This window comes from Dermacentor andersoni, chromosome 1, assembly GCF_023375885.2.
Source record: "Dermacentor andersoni chromosome 1, qqDerAnde1_hic_scaffold, whole genome shotgun sequence".
Lineage (NCBI taxonomy): Eukaryota > Metazoa > Arthropoda > Arachnida > Ixodida > Ixodidae > Dermacentor > Dermacentor andersoni.
In genome coordinates this window covers 226,402,086-226,423,609 of record NC_092814.1, presented here as the reverse complement: position 1 = coordinate 226,423,609, position 21,524 = coordinate 226,402,086, and the positions used below count along the sequence as shown (strand labels likewise).

At 45.5% G+C, this 21,524-nt stretch overlaps 1 protein-coding gene across 5 annotated transcripts in view; it reads right to left on the bottom strand.

Annotated features, from left to right (window-relative positions):
• Positions 1-251: 251 nt before the first annotated feature.
• for (cGMP-dependent protein kinase for) overlaps positions 252-21,524 on the bottom strand; it is a 210,965-nt gene continuing 189,692 nt past the window's right edge. For all 5 annotated transcript variants that reach the window (XM_050195801.3, XM_050195799.3, XM_055063274.1 and 2 more), the window contains exons 16-18: positions 5,415-5,477; positions 5,112-5,178; positions 252-4,112 (exon numbers count right to left, since the gene is read on the bottom strand). In XM_050195801.3, coding sequence (XP_050051758.1) covers positions 4,014-4,112; positions 5,112-5,178; positions 5,415-5,477 — 229 coding nt within the window. In that variant the 3' untranslated portion in view covers positions 252-4,013. The remainder of the gene's footprint in view (positions 4,113-5,111; positions 5,179-5,414; positions 5,478-21,524) is intronic.

Genomic DNA, 21,524 nt, shown 5'->3' with positions numbered 1-21,524 from the left:
GTGCCGTCAACGCGTCTAGGATCGTAGGCACACGGGCGCATGGCATCAGTTTTAAGTCTTCGCATTACGCGTGCAATCATCGCACGCGCAATATGAAAACGTGGGATCGTTACCCACCTGCGGCAAGTTGCTTTTTCATCCACTTTCATTACCATTAATTTATCATTTCTTTAATTCAACTAGTAAGTACAAGTTCCCCTATGCTGCCCTTGGTGTGCACATTCACATGAAGAAAAACAAGTTGGCCAGCCTGGCAGCAAAATATGAATCCTTTATTTTCCTCCTAAGTTGGTGCCACATAAAACGCTTGCACATTACACCGGTTCTTCTGGCACATGTTCCGTCAAGATTATTTCACAGCTTTCCTGAAAGTCAAGCTAGCCATAGAAAAAAAGAAACATGGTCGCACACTTATTGAATGGCCTCCACATTTAAGACATGCTCTTCTATAAATGTACAGAACAGCACAACTTTAATTCATCAATTCGCAAGTTCTTTGAGATTTCGTCTCTTTTTCACTATCACTGAAAAAAAGAAGACGAAAAAGAGAAAAAAAAAGTGAGCTGGAAGGAAACTTTAAATAGCATGTCGTAAGCTAGACAGAAGAAGAAGAAAAAAAAGAGAGTGTCAAGCGCTGCAGCAGACTTGTGCCTGCTAAGAGTGGTTCAGCCAGAAATATATTAAGGGATGTGGGCTTTTGCAGCAGTTAGCTGTGTCTTGCCCTTGGGAGAGGGAAAAATAGGGCAATTTACAAGATGGCTAGTAACATTTAAACAGGAGGAGGCCATGTGCCTGATTTGTTTTCAGTATGTCCAGGATAGATGACGCTCTAAAAGCAGAAATAGAACCATGACATCACGCCGGCAGGCTGATGATCCACATGTTCAAAAGGGCTTACTGGCAAGAGCAGTGACACTTTTATCACAGTTACGTCCTCTTCACTGGGTGCTTTGCATAGAAAACATCAGCCCACCAGCATGACGTGATAGATTAAAGCTTCCAGGCCTATTATTATCTATGAGGCATTGGTGTGCCCCTAACAATGCCATTATTCAGACAAAGTGCTTAATGTCGCTGCTATGAAGGATACAGCAGCCACACTAAGCCCATTTTGCTAATATGCACGTCAAGAACATGAATAGAAAAAAATAATTTTTTAAGCCTATAAAGGGTGTGCTAGTTATAACAGGCACAAAAAAGCACTGCTCTGTACAACAACAAAACGATAAAGCTTAATATTGCGCTAAAACTGAGATAAAGCTTGGTATTTTTATATATAAACATTAACTACCTTGCTTACATGCAGCAATTATTGCATTCACTGTAAAGTGAAAAAAAAAAACAAAGAACAGAAAAAACATATGGCTGATGCATTCAGGCACCACTAATCACGTGGACAAAAGTTTGCAGTTGATAGACAATGCATAGCATGTTCTTCACTCAATCATCGTTGCAAAGGAGTTTTTTACTATAGTCAAAGGCTAAATCTTTGCTTTTGGCACGAAGATGTTGAAAAACAAATGGCAAAGGCTCCACAGATGGATATGTTTACTTTTGTGTTTGAAAACTTGAGCAAGCCGGTGTAAAAATAACATTACATAGAGAAACAGCAACACCTTTCACTGCCCTTCAAGCCCAGTCTTTATCGACCACATATACCTCAAAGCAGTGGTGCAGAGTCAATATTAAAACATTTTTGATAAGGTCAACTTAATCTTTTATGAAAGTAGCCATTTAAAGAATACTTAATGATCCATACATAATGCACTGCCTTATGCTGGCACATTATGCCAGCAGAAGTATGATGAACTGCATTGCGTAATTCACACATTAAGCACAGATTATTTTGACTATTCTACATGTAAAGACAAGTTGTCTGGTATCATTACTGACTGTGTGCATAATTCATTAAAAAAGTACTGCATTGATAACACGAACTAACAAGAAGCCATAAACACAGTGATTGTGTTGCACACCTTGTATTGCAATGCACATGTAAGATGTTTCCGATTTTAAAGTCTCATCAAAGACACTCAGCCCATTCCCTTACTGGACTTCTCATATATTTCCGTTTCCATTATGCTCTCCACATATAAGTTTTAATGTGCCAGCTGAGCAGGTTACATCTGATTTCCGCCAAAATCCGCCAAATCTGCCAAAAATGCAGCCTCCACGTTGTAATCAATGATTCTTTAGAAGTAGAAGCACAACTTGGAAGGTAGTCTGCATATAAGTCTCTTTTTGCCTAAACCTCCTTGCCTTTCAATACTGTCCACATCACATGCAGTTAAGAAAGCTGTTGTCAAAGTGACTCCATATTCATTTTAAACCAGTAAACTTTGAACCAGACACAACTTTTGCTATGTGCAGTGAGCTACTAAGTATGAAAACAATCATAACATTTGTATAGTGGGATTCCAAGAGGCACAGTTGTGGTGATTACATAAGTGGAAACATTAGCTTTGTGGCACATTCTCAACATTCTGAGGCACTCACTATTCAAATGCAGGCTGATTAGACTGAATAATGCCAAAGTCATAGAAGCCATACAGCTTGTAACATCTGCATTCTTACTAACAAGACCAACAAAAGAATAGCATTTAAGTTCTAAGGTACTGTCAACATATAACAGGAGAAGCACAATAACAGACAGGCAGCTTATTGCATAGTAGAGTACAGAAAAGCTATTCTCAACACTTCATGAAACAAGCAAGCTATTCGGGCCAAAAAATTATCAAATTTTTGGCATAGTATGCAGTAGCACTTATAGAGCAACCATCTAAACCACTATTCAGAAGCTGTGAAACAATATATTTAAATTTGGCTCTTTTCCTTTGCGCTTTTCACTTCTGCTTCAGCTGAACCTTTCACGATAGTCACATTTTGCCTTGCCATACAAATAAAAAAGAAAAAAAAAGCACTTTGCCATATGCACCATCTCTCTGCCCCAATTCATCGATTAGCACAATGAGGAGCTGCAGTTTCATGCAAACAGGCAGTCAGTATTTAAAAATGTAAAATCAAAACAATGAGTTTAAACCAAAACCATGCATGCCACCAACAAGACATGGCTTAACAGCATGCCGTTCAAACACTAGTCTCCCTAAAGTTCTAAGGTTACTCATTTTGTACTGGCAAAGACAATATGTCTTCATTGCAGGTGTGAGTCCCACTGCACAAGAAGTGATAGTGAAATAGAATGATGAAAACTAAGTTAAAACCATGGGACTATTTGAAAAGCAAGCAATTTAGGTTTCAGAAACAATGTTGCCAGTTTTCTCACAAATGACTCCATATTTTCACTTTCAGGACAAATCGCAAAAGTAGAATGCTGGTGAACGTTTTGCGCATACAACAGATCTGTGTGATCATGAACTGCTAGTTGTAGTCAATGCAGCTACTGCTACCAACATGTGGTCTAAATTGCCAATATAGCTGCATCTGTATACCTTCTACAGCTAGAATGACCAGCAGTGAGAGCTTCTACTACTGGCCTTCCAAACACAACTACCCATTCAACCAGTGTAACAAGCCCCAAGATCGGCCATTTCATTTCATGACCGCTGTGCAGCAGTGCCACACTTCACTGACACTTGTCACAATGTGGTTGCAAACGAAGCCAGAGGAGCTGGCGCAACAGCACCTCAGCACGACGCATCAACTTCCACAGCCAGATGCAAAGACAAGACGCAGTCTTTGGACACGATCATCAAAGACTAGAGTCAGGGCCCTTCTTGTGACACGTCGTGAGGTGCCCGGTAGGGAAGGACACTCTTCTTAATGGGGTGTTTTTCACTGGGGACCACAATCATTCGGCAGCTGCACGCACCACTCTTGTGTTTCTGTCCGAAAGTAGGTCACATATTTTACCGGGTTCCGAAGGAGGACAACGGGCGAAGAGCACTGGAGGCTGTAGTGACTGGCCCGCTTGAATGTTCCGGCGGTTGGCAAGAAAGAGTCCATTTGCAAAAACACACAAGGTTTGAAAAACTGAGTCCTTTCTGTCTTAAGTTTCAGAAGTTGGCATCCCACCCTGTCATGTCATCAGGCGGCGGACCATCCGTGTCTGGTGGGTATCGGTCAAAGTTGCTCGTGTCTGTCATATGCCGCACCTGTTAAGAAATATAGGTGACTCAACGTTGTACCATTCAACTTTGACAAGGACTTGTGTTGTGGATTACACAAGTATTTAGAGCACAGCACAGAAAACACTCATTATTTGTTTTTGTTTATAGAAGGAATTCTCTAGAAAGTGACTTTTTACAAAATACAAAAAGAAAGTGCAGATCTAATGCACATGTTTGAATCTATGTGAAGCAAAGCTTTCACGAAGCGGCTCATTAAATGCCACACAAATTAATACAATGGCTACAACTGTGTTTGTTTTCATCCTATGTGATGTGCAATATTATACAATGTTATTTATGCACCACACAGGCCAAACTTTAATGTCATGCAATGTTCATGTTTATGCATTACATTGTTCACAAGCTATGCTGAAATGCAAACACCAGTTCATGCAGATGCAGTCCATGAAATGTTGATGCCACAATGTGACAAAGGGAATGTCTCTCCTCACGACATGATGTTTGTTGAGGGAACAATAGTGAAGAGAGGTGTACGCAGAGAGAAGTATGACACATGTAAATACACACATGTAAAGCTTCCGATCACCTTGTGTGAAAGTGGCCCACACACATCTGCGTGAATGGCCAAGTGTGGGCACATACCCAGTGGTCCAAGAATGTGGCAGGCCAAATATAAGAAATCTAAGAAATTCAAAGGATCTGTTCAATATTATGTACTATTCCATTAAGAGGTATGCGGGCTTCAGAGATACCTATCAACCGACATTATATGTACAGGTTTTATTTGTGGTTTATTGTTTGATTGGCAGACCTCTGATGGGTGCCACCCCACAAACACAACCCTTCACCTCTGTCAGTACACTGTTGTGAGGTGGCAGGTAAAGAAAGCTTTGCTTGAAAAAAATATGTATTCTCTGTATGTATTAGGTCACAGGAACAAAATGTTGGTTCATCATTTCAAGTTGAGTCTGCGTGAGAAAAATTACAAACACATATTAAGTTAGGAAGCAAATGTCCACATACCTGTGGAATTATAGGTGGCTTCAATGTTCTGGTATGGAGGCCTTCCCAATTGAATCCATCAAACCACCTGGAAAGGAAAAAGAAACCTGCTATGTGCCATTCAACACATGATAGAGGTCACACCAATGTCTACATTACTTAATTCATCAGATGAATAAATTTACATTACTGCATTAGCTTTTAGTTTGAAACAATGTGACACTGTTAGGAAATATTATATTTGTATGCTAAAATTAAAGTGCTGGCACTTTAAAAAAATATGCACTGTGACCAGGTGGCCAAAAGCAAGGCTGCCAAACTTACTTGTGTTTCATAATGTCCCTGATTCCTCCTTTACCATAGCCTAGCCTTTCATTTGGGTTGTCTCTGAAAGAAATTCACAGCTTTAGTTTTGCTGTTTCCTTGACTAGATGTGTTGCAGATCATACTTGCTGCAGGCTTGACTAAAATAGGAGGCCCAAAGGTTTCTACATGTGAAGACAATATGAAATGCACATTTGCCAAAATAAAATAAACAATTATCAACATAAAGTCACATGGTTTGCTGAAATAAAGCTTCACAGCACTCACCATAACATGATTCATTAATAAAACATATGCACGAGCATAAACAAAACTATCATAAACTATCAGATATTGTTTGGGATATCACTGGCCTTAGCGAGATTAGAAGAAGTGGTGAGGTTTATACAGTGCTGACTAATGGCCATGTCCTCTGCTATAGAGGTCTCCCAGATAAGAAGCAATGCGGGGTAGGATTCCTAATCCATAAGGACATAGCAGGCAACACTGACAAATTCTACAGCATTAATGAGAGGGTAGCAGTAGGTGTAATCAAACTTAATAAGAGGTATAGATTAAAGGTAGTACAAGCCTATGCCCCAACATCCAGTCACAATGATGATAAAGTAGATCAGTCTTATGAAGATCTTGAATTAGCGATGAGAAAAGCGCAAACTCAGTATACTGTAGTAATGGGCGACTTCAATGCAAAAGTGGGGAAAAACAGGCTGGCGAACAAGCAATTGGCAACTCCAGCGTCGACTCTAGAAACGCTAGAGGAGAGATGCTGGTAGAATTCGCAGAAAGGAATAAGCTGGGAATAATGGAGAACTTTTTCAGGAAGCGTTGCAACAGAAAGTGGACCAGGAAAAGCCCTAATGGTTAAACAATTAAATTGATTTCATACTTTCTGCCAATTCCAGCTTAGTACAGCATGTAGAAGTGATAGGTAGGGTAAAGTGCAGTGATCATAGGTTAGTGAGGGCTAGGATTCACCTCAATTTGAAGAGAGAAAGAGTAAAATTGGTCAAGAAAAAACAGGTCAACCTAGAGGCAGTAAGGGTAAAGGCAGACAAATTCAGGCTGGTACTTGTAAACAAATATGCAGCCTTAGAACAGAGAGATGAAGATGACATAGAGGTAATGAATGAAACCGTAACTAGGCTGGCTTGAGAGACAGCAACTGAAGTGGGAGGCAAGGCACCAAGGCAACCAGTAGGCAAGCTCTCCTAAGTAACAAAGGACCTAATAAAGAAATGACAAAGAATGAAAGTGTCCAACTCAAGAGATAAGAGAATTCGTGGAACTGTCAAAACTGATCAAGAAACAAAAATAAGTTATATTCGAAATTATAATGTGAGAAAGACTGAAGAAGCAATAAAAAATAGAGCAGTCAGTGAGAAGGAAACTTGGCATAGGACAAACCAAGATGTACGCACTGAAAGATAAGCAGGGTAATATCATCAGCAATCTCGAAGGTATAGCAAAAGCAGTAGAGGAACTCTATACTGACCTGTACAGTACCCAGAGGACTCAGGATAACTCCATTTGAAACAGTAATGAACACGATACAGAAACTCCTCCTATAACTAGCAATGAGGACAGAAGGGCCTTGCAAGACATGAAACGGGGAAGAGCGGCAGGAGAAGATGGAATAACAGTCGATTTAATCAAATATGGAGGAGACATAATGCTTGGAAAACTGGCGGCTCTCTATACGAAGTGTCTATCGACTGCAGGGTCCCAGAAGACTGGAAGAATGCAAACATTATACTAATCCACAAAAAGGGAGACGTTAAAGAATTGAAAAATTACAGGCCGATTAGCTTACTCCCAGTATTACATAAAATATTCCCCAAGATAATCTCCAATAGAATAAGGGCAACACTGGACTTAAGTCAACCAAGGGAACAGACTGGCTTCAGGAAGGGATACTCAACAATGGATCACATTCACATCATTAATGAGGTAATCGAGAAATCCGCAGAGTACAATCAGCCTCTCTATATTATTTTCATAGATTACGAAACGGCATTTGATTCAGTAGAGATACCAGCAGTCATAGAGGCATTACATAATCAAGGAACACAGTTCACTAACGTAATTATCTTGGAAAATATCTACAGAGATTCCACAGCTACCTTAATTCTACAAAAGAAAAGTAGGAAGACACCTATAAAGAAAGGGGTCGGACAAGGAGACACAATCTCTCCAATGCTATTCACTGCATGCTTGGAAGTATTCAAGCTATTAAACTGGGAAGGCTTAGGAGTAAGGATCGATGGCGAATACCTCAGCAACCTTCGGTTTGCCGATGACATTGTTCTATTCAGCAACACTGCAGACCAGTTACAACAAATGACTGAGGGCCTTAACAGAGAAAGTGCAAAAGTGGGGTTGAAGATTAATATGCAGAAGACAAAGATATTGATGAATAACGGGGCAAGGGAACAAGAGTTCAGAATCGCCAGTCAGCCTCTAGGGTCTGTGAAGGAGTACGTTTACTTAGGTCACTTAATCACAGGAACCCTGATCATGAGGAGGAAATTCATAGAAGAATAAAAATATGTTGGATCATATATGGCAGACATTGTCAGCCCCTGACTGGAAGCTCACCATTATCATTGAAAAGGAAGGTGAACAATGAGTGCATTTTACCGGTGCTGACATATGGGGCACAGACTTGGAGACTGACAAACAAGCTTGAGAATAAGTGAAGGACCGCGCAAAGAGCGATGGAACGAATAATGCTAGGTATAACGTTAAGAGACAGAAAGAGAGCGGTTTGGATCAGAGAGCAAACGGGTATAGCCGATATTCTAATTGACATTAAGAGAAAAAAATGGAGCTGGGCAGGTCATGTAATGCGCAGGTTAGATAACCGTTGGACCATTTGGGTTACAGAATGGGTACCAAGAGAAGGGAAGCGCAGTAGGGGACGGCAGAAGACTAAGTGGTGCGATGAAATCAGGAAATTCGCGGGTGCTAGTTGGAATCGGTTGGCGCAGGACAGGGGTAATTGGAGATCGCAGGGAGAGGCTTTCGTCCTCCAGTGAACATAAAATAGGCTGCTGCTGATGATGATGAAACAAATCAAGGCATTACAGAGTAATGCAAGATCTTTCATAGAGGTCATTAGTTGGCATAATTCTTAATTTAGGTAAAAGAGTAAGGAATGCCAAAATAGTATTATGAATAGAATGGACACACAAACACTAAAACATGACTAAAATTTAGAGCACAAGGAAAAGCATACAGATACAGATTTCATGTCAAGCAAAGAGTCGCAAATTTTGCTGACATTTGCTTGATATGAAAATTATGTTTTATGTTTTTACTTCTTTAGCTACCTTTCAACTGAACAAAATTGATTGCAAAAGAAGGTCAGGAATACCTAATACAGTGGCATTAGCTCTGCGTATTCATTCATATTATAAAGGAGGTTTATTCAGGTTCGCAGCGACCGCCGGTTCTACGATGCACCAAGCACAGTCCCCGAGCTCGAGCTTCTGCTGCGCGCTTGATGCTGCCGATGCTGCTGACTGCGCGCACGTTCGTCATCTTCCTTACAATGGCCTCGCGGAAATAAAGGAGCCATGCTGGCGACTTAGTTTTCTGGAAGGACGGTAGAATTGTGATACGGCTTGAGACGCTGAACGTGAATGACTTCGCGGTTATGACGTCGCATGTCGGACGGCGGCGTTAGCGGCTCAACCAGGTAATTAACGGTTGATGTTCTCTCGAGAACGCAGTATGGACCGTCGTACTTCGGAAGGAGCTTTGAAGCGAGCCCAGGCGTGCGGTGTGGCACTAACAACCAGACGAGAGCGCCCGGGAGAAAAGTGGGAGTCGAGTTCTGGGCATCGTGAACGGCTTTTTAGCGGTGCTGGTCGTCCGAGGTGAATCGGCGGGCAAGCTGCCGACATTCTTCTGCTTGTCTGGCGGCTTCCGAGATCGGCAGGCATTCGGATGGGTACGGCCGGTAGGGCAGAATGGTGTCGATGGTGTGTGAAGGATGACGGCCGTAAAGAAGGTAAAAGGGTGAGAATCCGGTAGTGGCCTGAGTCGTGGTGTTGTAGGCGTAGGTGACAAACGGAAGAACTAGGTCCCAATTAGAGTGATCAGGTGAGACATACATGGCGAGCATGTCACCAAGAGTTCGATTAAAGCGTTCCGTGGTACCGTTAGTCTGTGGGTGATAAGCAGTGCATTTACGATGAACAATAGCGCATTCAGCAAGCAGTTGTTCGATGACTTCAGATAAGAAGGCGCGGCCTCTATCGCTTAAAAGTTCACGTGGACCTCCATGACGAAGGAGAAATCGGCGAAGTAGGAAATTGGCGACCTCCTGCGCTGTAGCATTTGGTAGAGCAGCAGTCTCCGAATAACGGGTTAAGTGGTCTACCGCAACGATTATCCACCTGTTGGCGGCAGGAGTCAACGGAAGTGGGCCGTAGAGATCTATGCCCACGCGATCAAAGGGTCGGGATGGGCATTGTAAAGGCTGGAGTTCACCGGCGGAGTTGTGCGGTGGCGCTTTCCGGCGTTGGCACTCATGACAAGAGCGGACGAACTTTCGAACGAAATTATACATTCCGCGCCAGTAATAGCGGTGTCGAAGTCTTTCGTAGGTCTTGAAGACTCCCGCATGGCCACACTGAGGGTCGACGTGGAACGAGGAGCAGAGCTCTGATCGCAAGATTCGCGGAATGACGAGTAACCAGGTGCGTCCCTCTGGGGCATAGTTGCGTCGATATAGTAGCTGGTCGCGAATCGCAAGATGAGGCACTTGGCGCCGAAGCGTGCGTGACGCTGCAACTTTCGACGTATCCGAGAGAAGGTCGAGCAGAGATGCAGTCCAGGGATCATTACGCTGTGCAGCAGCGATAGTGTCAACTTCCAGAGAGGATAATGTGCACTCGCAGGGGGAGTCGTGACTGGCCTTCGGGGGAAGCGGTGATCGGGATAGTGCGTCAGCGTCGGAGTGCTTTCGCCCGGAATGATACACCACGCGGATGTCGTATTCTTGGATTCGCAATGTCCAGCGGGCAAGGCGGCCCGATGGATCTTTGAGCGTCGACAGCCAACATAGTGCGTGGTGGTCGGTCACTACGTCAAAAGATCGGCCATATAAATATGGGCGAAACTTGCCAAGCGCCCACACAATGGCCAAACACTCCTTTTCGGTAACGCTGTAATTGGTCTTCGCCTTGGTTAACGTGCGACTCGCGTATGCGACGACGTATTCTGGGTGGCCAGGTTAACGCTGTGCCAACACAACGCCAAGGCCTACACCGCTTGCATCGGCATGGATTTCGGTTGGCGCTTGTGGGTCAAAATGGCGAAGAATGGGTGGCGTCGTGAGAAGACGGCGCAAGGTTGTGAAGGCGTCGTCACACTCTGGAGACCATGATGAGATATCTCGGGCGCCACCAAGGAGCTGCGTGAGAGGCGATATAATTGACGCAAAGTTTCGAACGAATCGCCGGAAGTAAGAGCAGAGGCCGATAAAACTGCGTAGCTCTTTCATAGTAGCAGGTTTTGGGAACGCAGTAACAGCACGTAGCTTCTCGGGATCCGGGCGAATGCCCTCCTTTGAGACGACATGGCCTAAAATTGTTAGCTGACAAACAGCAAATCGACACTTCTTCAAGTTAAGTTGCAACCCGGCGTTGGTCAAGCAAGTGAGTATGTGCTGGAGGCGGAGCAGGTGGGTTGGGAAATCAGGGGCGAACACTACAATGTCGTCAAGATAGCAGACATATTTTCCATTTGAGGCCACGTAGCACATTATCCATCATTCTTTCGAATGTAGCAGGCGCGTTGCAAAGTCCGAAAGGCATGACGGTGAATTCATACAAGCCGTCTGGTGTAACAAAGGCAGTTTTCGGGCGATCGGCCTCTGCCATCGGAACCTGCCAGTAGCCTGACCGCAAATCCAGCGAAGAAAAGAACTCGGCTCCCTGCAAACAGTCCAGAGCATCATCGATGCGTGGTAATGGGTAGACGTCCTTCAGCGTGATCTTGTTCAACCTTCGAAAGTCAACACAGAAGTGGATGGAACCGTCTTTCTTTGTGACGAGGACCACGGGAGAGGCCCATGGGCTTTGGGAAGGTTGAATGACGCCTCGACGGAGCATGTCATCGACCTGGTCTGCAATGACGCGATGTTCCGTAGCGGACACGCGATATGGTCTTTGTCGCAGGGGTGAGTGAGTGCCAGTGTCGATATAATGCTTGACTGTCGATGCACGGCCAAGGGAGGTTTGCGCAACGTCGAAAGAAAGGCGGAAGTGCTGAAGGATTGCGACAAGTTGAGATCGCTGCGAAGGCATCAGATCTTCGGCGATGAATGGGCTGAACACACCAGTCGATGTTGAGTCTGGTACGGAGAGTGCACTCAGTTCATGGGCAACAGTAGAAGACACTTCGTCGAGGACGGAGACAATTCGTGTGGAATCGACCGACTCGACGTAACCAAGGCATTCGCGGCGGAGCAGTGATAGCGGCGATGAAAGATGATTGTAAATGGGCATCGTGCTCACACCGGCGGCAAGGTCAAGAGCTGCAAAGGGCAAAGGAAGCGCTTTTCGGGTAACAAAGTGATGAGAGGGCATGAAGAAGACCGTCCCATCGGATATGGTAGTACAGAAGACTGGTATGAATGCTGACGAGCACGGGGGGATACAGGTGTCTTCTGTCATGACAATTTTAGCGGCAGGATGAGCATCGACCGAGGCCAGGTCACCAAGGTGGAAAAGTTCAATCTCAGCCCGAGCGCAATTGATGATGGCATTGTGGCGTGAGAGAAAATCCCATCCTAGAATAACGCCGTGGGAGCACGATGAAAGAACTATGAATTCAATCGTGTACAAAACGTCCTGTATGATCACACGGGCAGTACAAGCAGCGGTAGGGCGAATGGGTTGAGCACTCGCCGTTCGGAGCGACAATCCAGACAGAGACGTCGTCACTTTGCGAAGCGAACGGCAAAACCTGGCATCCATAACTGAAATAGCGGCACCGGTATCGACTAAGGCGACTGTAGCGACATCTTCGATAAACACATCAATGACATTGGCAGGTAAAGGAGGAGGACTTCGGCATGTCGACACTTGCGCAGTTCTTGCCTCAGGAACTGCGTCGTCTAGTTTCCCTCTTCGTTAGAGACGGGTCGTCGACGCATAGGGGAAAGCGATCGATGACGTGGGGAGGGTGACCGGAGGTGTTCGAAGCGAGGACAACGATCAATCGGGGAGCGAGCTGGTGATGGTCCGAAGGGTTCGTAAGGCGCATTTGCATCAGGCGGCACATAGGGCGCTCGGCGATCATCGTCGAATGCCTGCGATCGGCGGCGGCAGAACCTTGCGACATGACCGGGACACCTACATGCGAAGCATATAGGGCGATTGTCCGGCGTACGCCACGGGTTAGCGACGGCAGTGGTGGTCCGGGGGACGGGAGGGGGAGGGTGGTGCACAGGCTGCTGGAAGCGACGCACGGGCACACTGCGAGGTGCCATTGCAGCAACCGTAGCATAAGTGACTGGTGTAGTCACGACATCCTGCTGGTGAACAGCCGGCAGCGCTTCCGCGACCTCTTCATGGATCACGTTACGGATATGAGACGGCAAAGTGCTGGCAGACTCCTGAGTGACGGACACCAGAGATAGCTGTCGTGCGACTTCTTCGTGGACGAAATCCTTGATTTGCGTTATCAGGGAGGCTTGTTCTGGGCTGGTGGTAAGGCTGCAGAGTGATGCCGCATTTGGTGTGGGATGTCGCCTTGTCAGAGCTCGCTGCTTACGCAATTCATCATAGCTCTGGCACAAGCTGATGACGTCGCCAACAGTGCGCGGGTCCTTGGCCAGAAGCATTTGGAACGCGTCATCGTCGATTCCCTTCATGATGTGCTTGATTTTTTCCGCTTCCGTCATGGCAGCGTTCACGCGCCTGCACAAATCGAGAACATCTATATAGCTGGTGAATGTCTCACCCGTGTCCTGTGCGCGTGTACGCAAACGCTGCTCGGCTCGGAGTTTCCTGACGGCGCGTCGGTCAAATACTTCTGTAATGGACGTCTTGAGCGCTGACCACGTTCGTATATCCCTTTCATAATTTCTGAACCAGAGACTGGCCACGCCCGCGAGGTAGAATGAGACGTAAGCCAGCTTGTCCGAGTCATTCCATTTGTTGTGAACGCTCACCCGTTCGTAGGACGACAGCCACTCTTCAACGTCGTTGCCGTCGGTTCCGCTGAAGATGGGAGGCTCCCGCTGGCGAACGGTGCCAGCGCAAGGGACGGGTGGCGATGGAAGAGTCTGCTGGTCGGCGTCCGGCATGGCAGAGGGTAGCGTCCGAGAACGGAGTTCCAGGATGGTAGAGTGGAACGTTACCCCGCACGGCTCCACCACTTATAAAGGAGGTTTATTCGGGTTCGCAGCGACCGCCGGTTCTACGATGCACCGAGCACAGTCCCCGAGCTCGAGCTTCTGCTGCGCGCTTGATGCTGCCGATGCTGCTGACTGCGCGCACGTTCGTCATCTTCCTTACAATATTAACAAGACCCTGTACACTTTAATGTCTCGTTTCAACTACATTGCACACTTTGCAAAATAGAACCATCTTTTAACTGCTTCAGGAATCTGGATGGCCTCACCCCGTTACAAGTGACTGCTACTGTTTGGCTTATGACAGGCTCACCTCATCATGGATATCTCGAACACTTTCTGAAGGGTTCGTAACAAAAAGAGGCCATCAAAGGGTGTTTTTCCTTGAACAACATAGACGGCAGGAGCAGTTCTAACATCAGTGTTTTTACTGAGTAGGATTTTGGTGTGATCAGCATTCTTTGGGAATTTTACCTATTTTCCAGTTGGTCTCTCTGTATCTAAGCTCTTTCACCCACTGACCCAAGCTGTCTACTAGCTTTGGTCACTAATATGTGCTGGGTGCTTTCTTGCCGAGCAGACAACATGGGCCACTGTTGTATGTGCCCAAACAGACAACTTGCCGCTGGCTGCTGTCTGGCCAAGTAGACAACTTTGGTCACTGGGTATGCGCCACTTTGGCACCGCCTATGTGATAATGGTATGCGCCCATTCCTGGCCATTACCCCAGAATGGATGTGCCTAGGTGACACAAGGGGTATGTGGCATTAAACATATCAAAGTGATAGTGCCCCCTCCACAATAGACCACTCCACATCAAGGGTGGCTGCTTGACAGATAGTCATTGTAATCAAGTTGCAGCCAGGATACTAACGATAGTAGGGGCTGCTATGGAGTTTCAACCGGGGTGCAGTAATTACAAAAGAAACTGTGCGATGGTATCATTCGGCATTGTGGTTAGCGGCGAGATTGCCACTCGAGGTTCTGTGATTACCAGATGGCATGGGGATATGGCATGAAGATACAATAATCAACATAATAATCAGTATAACATATAAGACACGTCTCCAATTATACACCTATCATAAGAAAAATTGCTCATTGCATCAACGTCGCCAATCATCTCCAAAGGATGGATGCACCAATAATTTTTCACACCAGATGGCAGCTAGTAATCCCGACGTGCTGTTGCATTGTCTGTTACATGGAAAGGGACCGCAATGGTAAGAATAATTCAATCCAAACAATCTTTTCCACAAAGTTCAAAGAAGTGATGTGGGAGGTTCATAACAATAAATTAACAATTATTATTTGTCGTACAAGGCTGCCAGATATCGTCATGTGTTTTCATTTTTAAACATGTTTTAGAGCGCAGCTCTTAATAGCCCGTTCCTGCAGTGAGCGTCGGCAGCGTAACCGAGCGAACGGGCGCCACGAAGAATGAAAGCAAACATGGAGCACAGCGGTAGATGAAAAGAAAGGCCATAGTTAAGAAAGGAGGAGGAAAGCACAGGAGGAGGGTGCAGCAGAACCATGAGGTGGAAAGTGGAGGAGGAGCGGAGGGGAGATGGCCTGCACATGTGCTGAGTTGCCGGCGCCTTTGGCATCCACAGCTGCTTGGGCGATCTCATCTGCACTTCCGAGGTGGGGGCCAGGGTGCTGCGAGATGAGGAGGGCTATGCTCGTCCGCGGCGTCTGCTGCTGAGGTCAGCCTGCAGTACCAGCGTGTGTTCGACGCTCCCTTGGGTGTTGTCGCCACTGACACTGGTGGCACGACTCCTCCGGGACGAAGGGCCGCTCTCGTCATAGGTGGAACAAAAGCATGAGAAAGAAAGCATAGTGCCGCGCAAGAAGGGCTGTGCGGTGACGATGGCTACGATATGGCGCCGGAGTAGCACACATCATTTGCATGGAAACAAAGCGCTGCATGAGAGGAGGTCTGTCTGCGGCGGCTGCTGTGATTCGCACCCATGCGTCACCCATGTGCGGCCTCTCGTGATTGCCCAATTAGCCAGGCAGATGCGCCACACTTCACTCTATTTGGAATGCCGCACAAGACAGATTGTTCGCACCAGCCAATATACAGCGAAATGAAAACACATATAGACCTACGTGCAAATTTTGCATCAGAGAGTACTGTAATTGTTGGTGAACTTTTTGAAGTATTTCAGGTCATTAAAAAGTGAGCCAAATATTGAATCCTCTGCTAAGCAGAACAAGTTTGCTTTTATTCTTTAACTTTTACGCCTAATAGGAGTGTACTTCAATTTCTTTCCTTGTTACATGCACAAGCGTTCACTTCCGGTAGCATGTACCACACTGTCAAAGACTGAGCACACTCAGAGCAAGGTGCATCTGTCAGGTCAGTCAATCATACTTGACTGTCCGCATTGTAATTTTTTGTGCCACTAATACACTGTGAGGAATGACACATAGGAACCGCTATATAGATAACATACTCTGAGGTTATTTGAAGGCTTTTCATCACGTGCATCCAACCCTTGAATTACTGCGACCACTGCTCCTTCCTAGTGCACGCTTCCAAGTGCACATCCATTTTAAAAGTGTTGTAGCACTGTGACAGTTCCCATAAGAAAGCTGTGCCACTGTAGACAGCTCCGTCTAGTGGAAAGCCAGACAATATTTTAAGCATATCAGTCTGTGGGGGATTTCAAGCCTTTGTTGTCAAATCAAGTACTTCTTCACTTGGCCTTGTGCAGGGCTTCTCAAGCAACAAAGCTCAGGTAAAAAATTCTAATTAGAAAGTTATGAACGGTTTGCAATATGTCCGATTCAACAGTTTCTAAGTTTCTATCTATTAGGTATTCGCGTTTTTCCGCTTACTGCAGATGCCCAAGAAAAACAACAACAACAACAACAACAAAAAAAACCACGTGACATGCTCGCTTGCACATCGTGAATGCAGCGCTCCCAAGCGTTCCGCATACAAATAAACATAGCATCTAGCAGGGTGCATTGCCACCTAAAAGGCGACAGGGCAGTGGCGCAGGTGTTGGCTGCGCTATTTATGCAAGCAATGTGCGCCAGGGAGCAGGCTGGTTTCAGGAAAGGTTACTCTACAATGGATCACATCCATGTCATTAATCAGGTTATCGAGAAATCCGCAGAGTACAATAAGCCTCTCTATATGGCTTTCATAGATTACAAGATAGCATTTGATTCAGTAGAGATACCAGCAGCCATAGAGGCACTGCGTAATTAAGGAGTACAGACTGCTTACGTAAATATTGTGGAAAATATCTACAGAGATTCCACAGCCACCTTAATTCTACACAAGAAAAGTAGGAAGATACCTATAAAGACAGGGGTCAGACAAGGAGACACAATCTCTCCAATGCTATTCACTGCGTGCTTGGAACGTTTAGGAGCAAGGATCGACAGCGAATACCTCAGCAACCTTCGGTTTGCCTATCATCATCATCACCATCATCATCATTAGCCTGGTTACGCCCACTGCAGGGCAAAGGCCTCTCCCATACTTCTCCAACAGCCCCGGTCATGTACTAATTGTGGCCATGTTGTACCTGCAAACTTCTTAATCTCATCTGCCCACCTAACTTTCTGCCGCCCCCTGCTACACTTCCCTTCCCTTGGAATCCAGTCCGTAACCCTTAATGACCATCGGTTATCTTCCCTCCTCATTACATGTCCTGCCCATGCCCATTTCTTTTTCTTGATTTCAACTAAGATGTCATTAACTCGCGTTTGTTCCCTCACCCAATCTGCTCTTTTCTTATCCCTTAACGTTACACCCATCATTCTTCTTTCCATAGCTCGTTGCGTCGTCCTCAATTTGAGTAGAACCCTTTTCGTAAGCCTCCAGGTTTCTGCCCCGTAGGTGAGTACTGGTAAGACACAGCTGTTATACACTTTCCTCTTGAGGGATAGTGGCAACCTGCTGTTCATGATTTGAGAATGCCTGCCAAACGCACCCCAGCCCATTCTTATTCTTCTGGTTATTTCAGTCTCATGATCCGGATCCGTGGTCACTGCCTGCCCTAAGTAGATGTATTCCCTTACCACTTCCAGTGCCTCGCTACCTATCGTAAACTGCTGTTCTCTTCCGAGACTGTTAAACATTACTTTAGTTTTCTGTAGATTAATTTTCAGACCCACTCTTCTGCTTTGCCTCTCCAGGTCAGTGAGCATGCATTGCAATTGGTCCCCTGAGTTACTAAGCAAGGCAATATCATCAGCGAATCGCAAGTTACTAAGGTATTCTCCATTAACTTTTAGCCCCAATTCTTCCCAATCCAGGTCTCTGAATACCTCCTGTAAACACGCTGTGAATAGCATTGGAGAGATCGTATCTCCCTGCCTGACGCCTTTCTTTATAGGGATTTTATTGCTTTCTTTATGGAGGACTACGGTGGCTGTGGAGCCGCTATAGATATCTTTCAGTATTTTTACATATGGCTCGTCTACACCCTGATTCCGTAATGCCTCCATGACTGCTGAGGTTTCGACAGAATCAAACGCTTTCTCGTAATCAATGAAAGCTATATATAAGGGTTGGTTATATTCTGCACATTTTTCTATCACCTGATTGATAGTGTGAATATGGTCTATTGTTGAGTAGCCTTTACGGAATCCTGCCTGGTCCTTTGCTTGACAGAAGTCTAAGGTTTTCTTGATTCTATTTGCGATTACCTTAGTAAATAGTTTGTAGGCAACTGACAGTAAGCTGATCGGTCTATAATTTTTCAAGTCTTTTGCGTGCCCTTTCTTATGGATTAGGATTATGTTAGCGTTCTTCCAAGATTCCGGTACGCTCGAGGTCATGAGGCATTGCGTATGCAGGGTGGCCAGTTTCTCTAGAACAATCTGCCCACCATCCTTCAACAAATCTGCTGTTACCTGGTCCTCCCCAGCTGCCTTCCCCCTTTGCATATCTCCCAAGGCTTTCTTTACTTCTTCCGGCGTTACTTGTGGGATTTCGAATTCCTCTAGACTATTTTCTCTTCCATTATCGTCGTGGGTGCCACTGGTGTTGTATAAATCTCTATAGAACTCCTCAGCCACTTGAACTATCTCATCCATATTAGTAATGATATTGCCGGCTTTGTCTCTTAACGCATACATCTGATTCTTGCCAATTACTAGTTTCTTCTTCACTGCTTTTAGGCTTCCTCCATTCCTGAGAGCATGTTCAATTCTATCCATATTATACTTCCTTATGTCAGCTGTCTTACGCTTGTTGATTAACTTCGAAAGTTGTGCCAGTTCTATTCTAGCTGTAGGGTTAGAGGCTTTCATACATTGGCGTTTCTTGATCAGATCTTTCGTCTCCTGCGATAGTTTACTGGTATCCTGCCTAACGGAGTTACCACCGACTTCCATTGCACACTCCTTAATGATGCCCACAAGATTGTCGTTCAATGCTTCAACACTAAGGTCCTCTTCCTGAGTTAAAGCCGAATACCTGTTCTGTAGCTTGATCTGGAATTCCTCTATTTTCCCTCTTACTGCTAACTCATTGATCGGCTTCTTATGTACCAGTTTCTTCCATTCCCTCCTCAGGTCTAGGCTAATTCGAGTTCTTACCATCCTATGGTCACTGCAGCGCACCTTGCTGAGCACGTCCACATCTTGTATGATGCCAGGGTTAGCGCAGAGAATAAAGTCTATTTCATTTCTAGTCTCTCCGTTCGGGCTCCTCCACGTCCACTTTCGGCTATCCCTCTTGCGGAAGAAGGTATTCATTATCCGCATATTATTCTCTTCTGCAAACTCTACTAATAACTCTCCCCTGCTATTCCTAGTGCCTATGCCATATTCCCCCACTGCTTTGTCTCCAGCCTGCTTCTTGCCTACCTTGGCATTAAAGTCGCCCATTAGTATAGTGTATTTTGTTTTCACTCTACCCATCGCCGATTCCACGTCTTCATAGAAGCTTTCGACTTCCTGGTCATCATGACTGGATGTAGGGGCGTAGACCTGTACAACCTTCATTTTGTACCTCTTATTAAGGTTGCCTATGACATTGTTCTATTCAACAACACGGTGGACGAGTTACAACAAATGATTGAAGACCTTAACAGGAAGAGTGTAAGAGTGGGGCTGAAGATTAATATGCAGAAGACAAAGATAATGATAAATAATCTGGCAAGGGAACAAGAGTTCAAGATCGCAAGTCGGCCTCTAGAGTCTGTGGAGGAGTATGTTTATCTAGGTCAACTAATCATAGGGAACCCTGACCATGAGAAGGAAATCCACAGAAGAATAAAAATGGGTTGGATTGCATACAGCAAACATTGTGAGCTCCTGACTGGGAGCTTACCATTATCATTGAAAAGGAAAGTATACAATCAGTGCATTTTACCGGTGCTGACACACGGCGCAGAGACTCGGAGACTGACAAAGAAGCTTGAGAACAAGTTAAGGACCGCGCATAGAGCGATGGAACGAAGAATGCTAGGCATAACTTTAAGAGACAGAAAGAGAGCGTTTTGGATCAAAGAGCAAACGGGTATAGACAATATTCTAATTGACATCAAGAGGAAAAAATGGAGCTGGGCAGGTCATGTAATGCGCAGATTAGATAACCGTTGGACCATTAGGGTGACAGAATGGGTACCAAGAGAAGAGAAGCGCAGTAGAGGACGGCAGAAGACTAGATGGTGCGACGAAATTAGGAAATTTGCGGGTGCTAGTTGGAATTGGTTGGCGCAGGACAGGGTAATTGGAGATCGCAGGGAGAGGTCTTCGTCCTGCAGTGGACATAAATAGGCTTATGATGATGATGATGACGATGATGTGCTTCCCTCACGGTGGTTCATGATAGCGATAAACAGATACAGCGGCAGCACACACGGCTAAATGCTATGTTCATTTGTACACAGAACTTTTGTGGGAGCTGTAATCACGGTGCGCAAGCAGGCATGTCATGTGGTATCTTTACTTTGCGGGCATCTGCAGCAAGCGGAAAAACACTAATACTTAGTAGACAGAAAGTTAGAAACTGTTTAATCAGACATATTGCAAACCGCTCTACAATTTTCTAAATGGAAATTTTTGCCTAACTTCGTTGGTTCTGAAGTTGGTTAATTAATCTTGACTAATTATGCAATTAAGCCGTACACAAGAAATAGTGTGACTTACTACATACAATAGTCAGCAACATGCATTTGGTCGCATTGTCTTAGAGTGCATCAGCATATATTTAAACTCTGGCTGCAGTTAGCTAGGACACCATGTATGTATGTATGTATGTATGCATGCATGTATGTATGTATGTATGTATGCACGTGTGTGTGTGCACGTATGTATGTGCTGGAACTGCCTTCGTCAGACTAAGATGCTTGGCAAGGCCAAGAATCGCAGTTGAACAAGGGTGGTGACAGTCACGTGCAGTGCCTCGGGAAGGTGCATGCAACTGTACGACAACACCTGCTTTCCAGCTTTTGCTTATGCCACACCAGCCGGTTAATCGCAATTAAACCATTCATCGAAAAATTGGAGAGTTAGAATTGCCCCGCGCAAGGCATTACTGGCAACAAAATCACCTCCCACACTTGTCGCATGGGTGCTGCAGTGCTACAGTTGACCTGCTAAGGGGGGGGGGGGGGGGGGGGGGGGGGGGGGGGGCGAGCCCCTCCTTAAAAGATGGAGTGGGTGCCAGGCCCCCCTAGGCCCCCCATGACTTTAAGCACAGGCCCTGTGCATTCCAGCAAACAGATATCATTGCTCCATGTGATACTGCTCACCCATGTATGAGTACA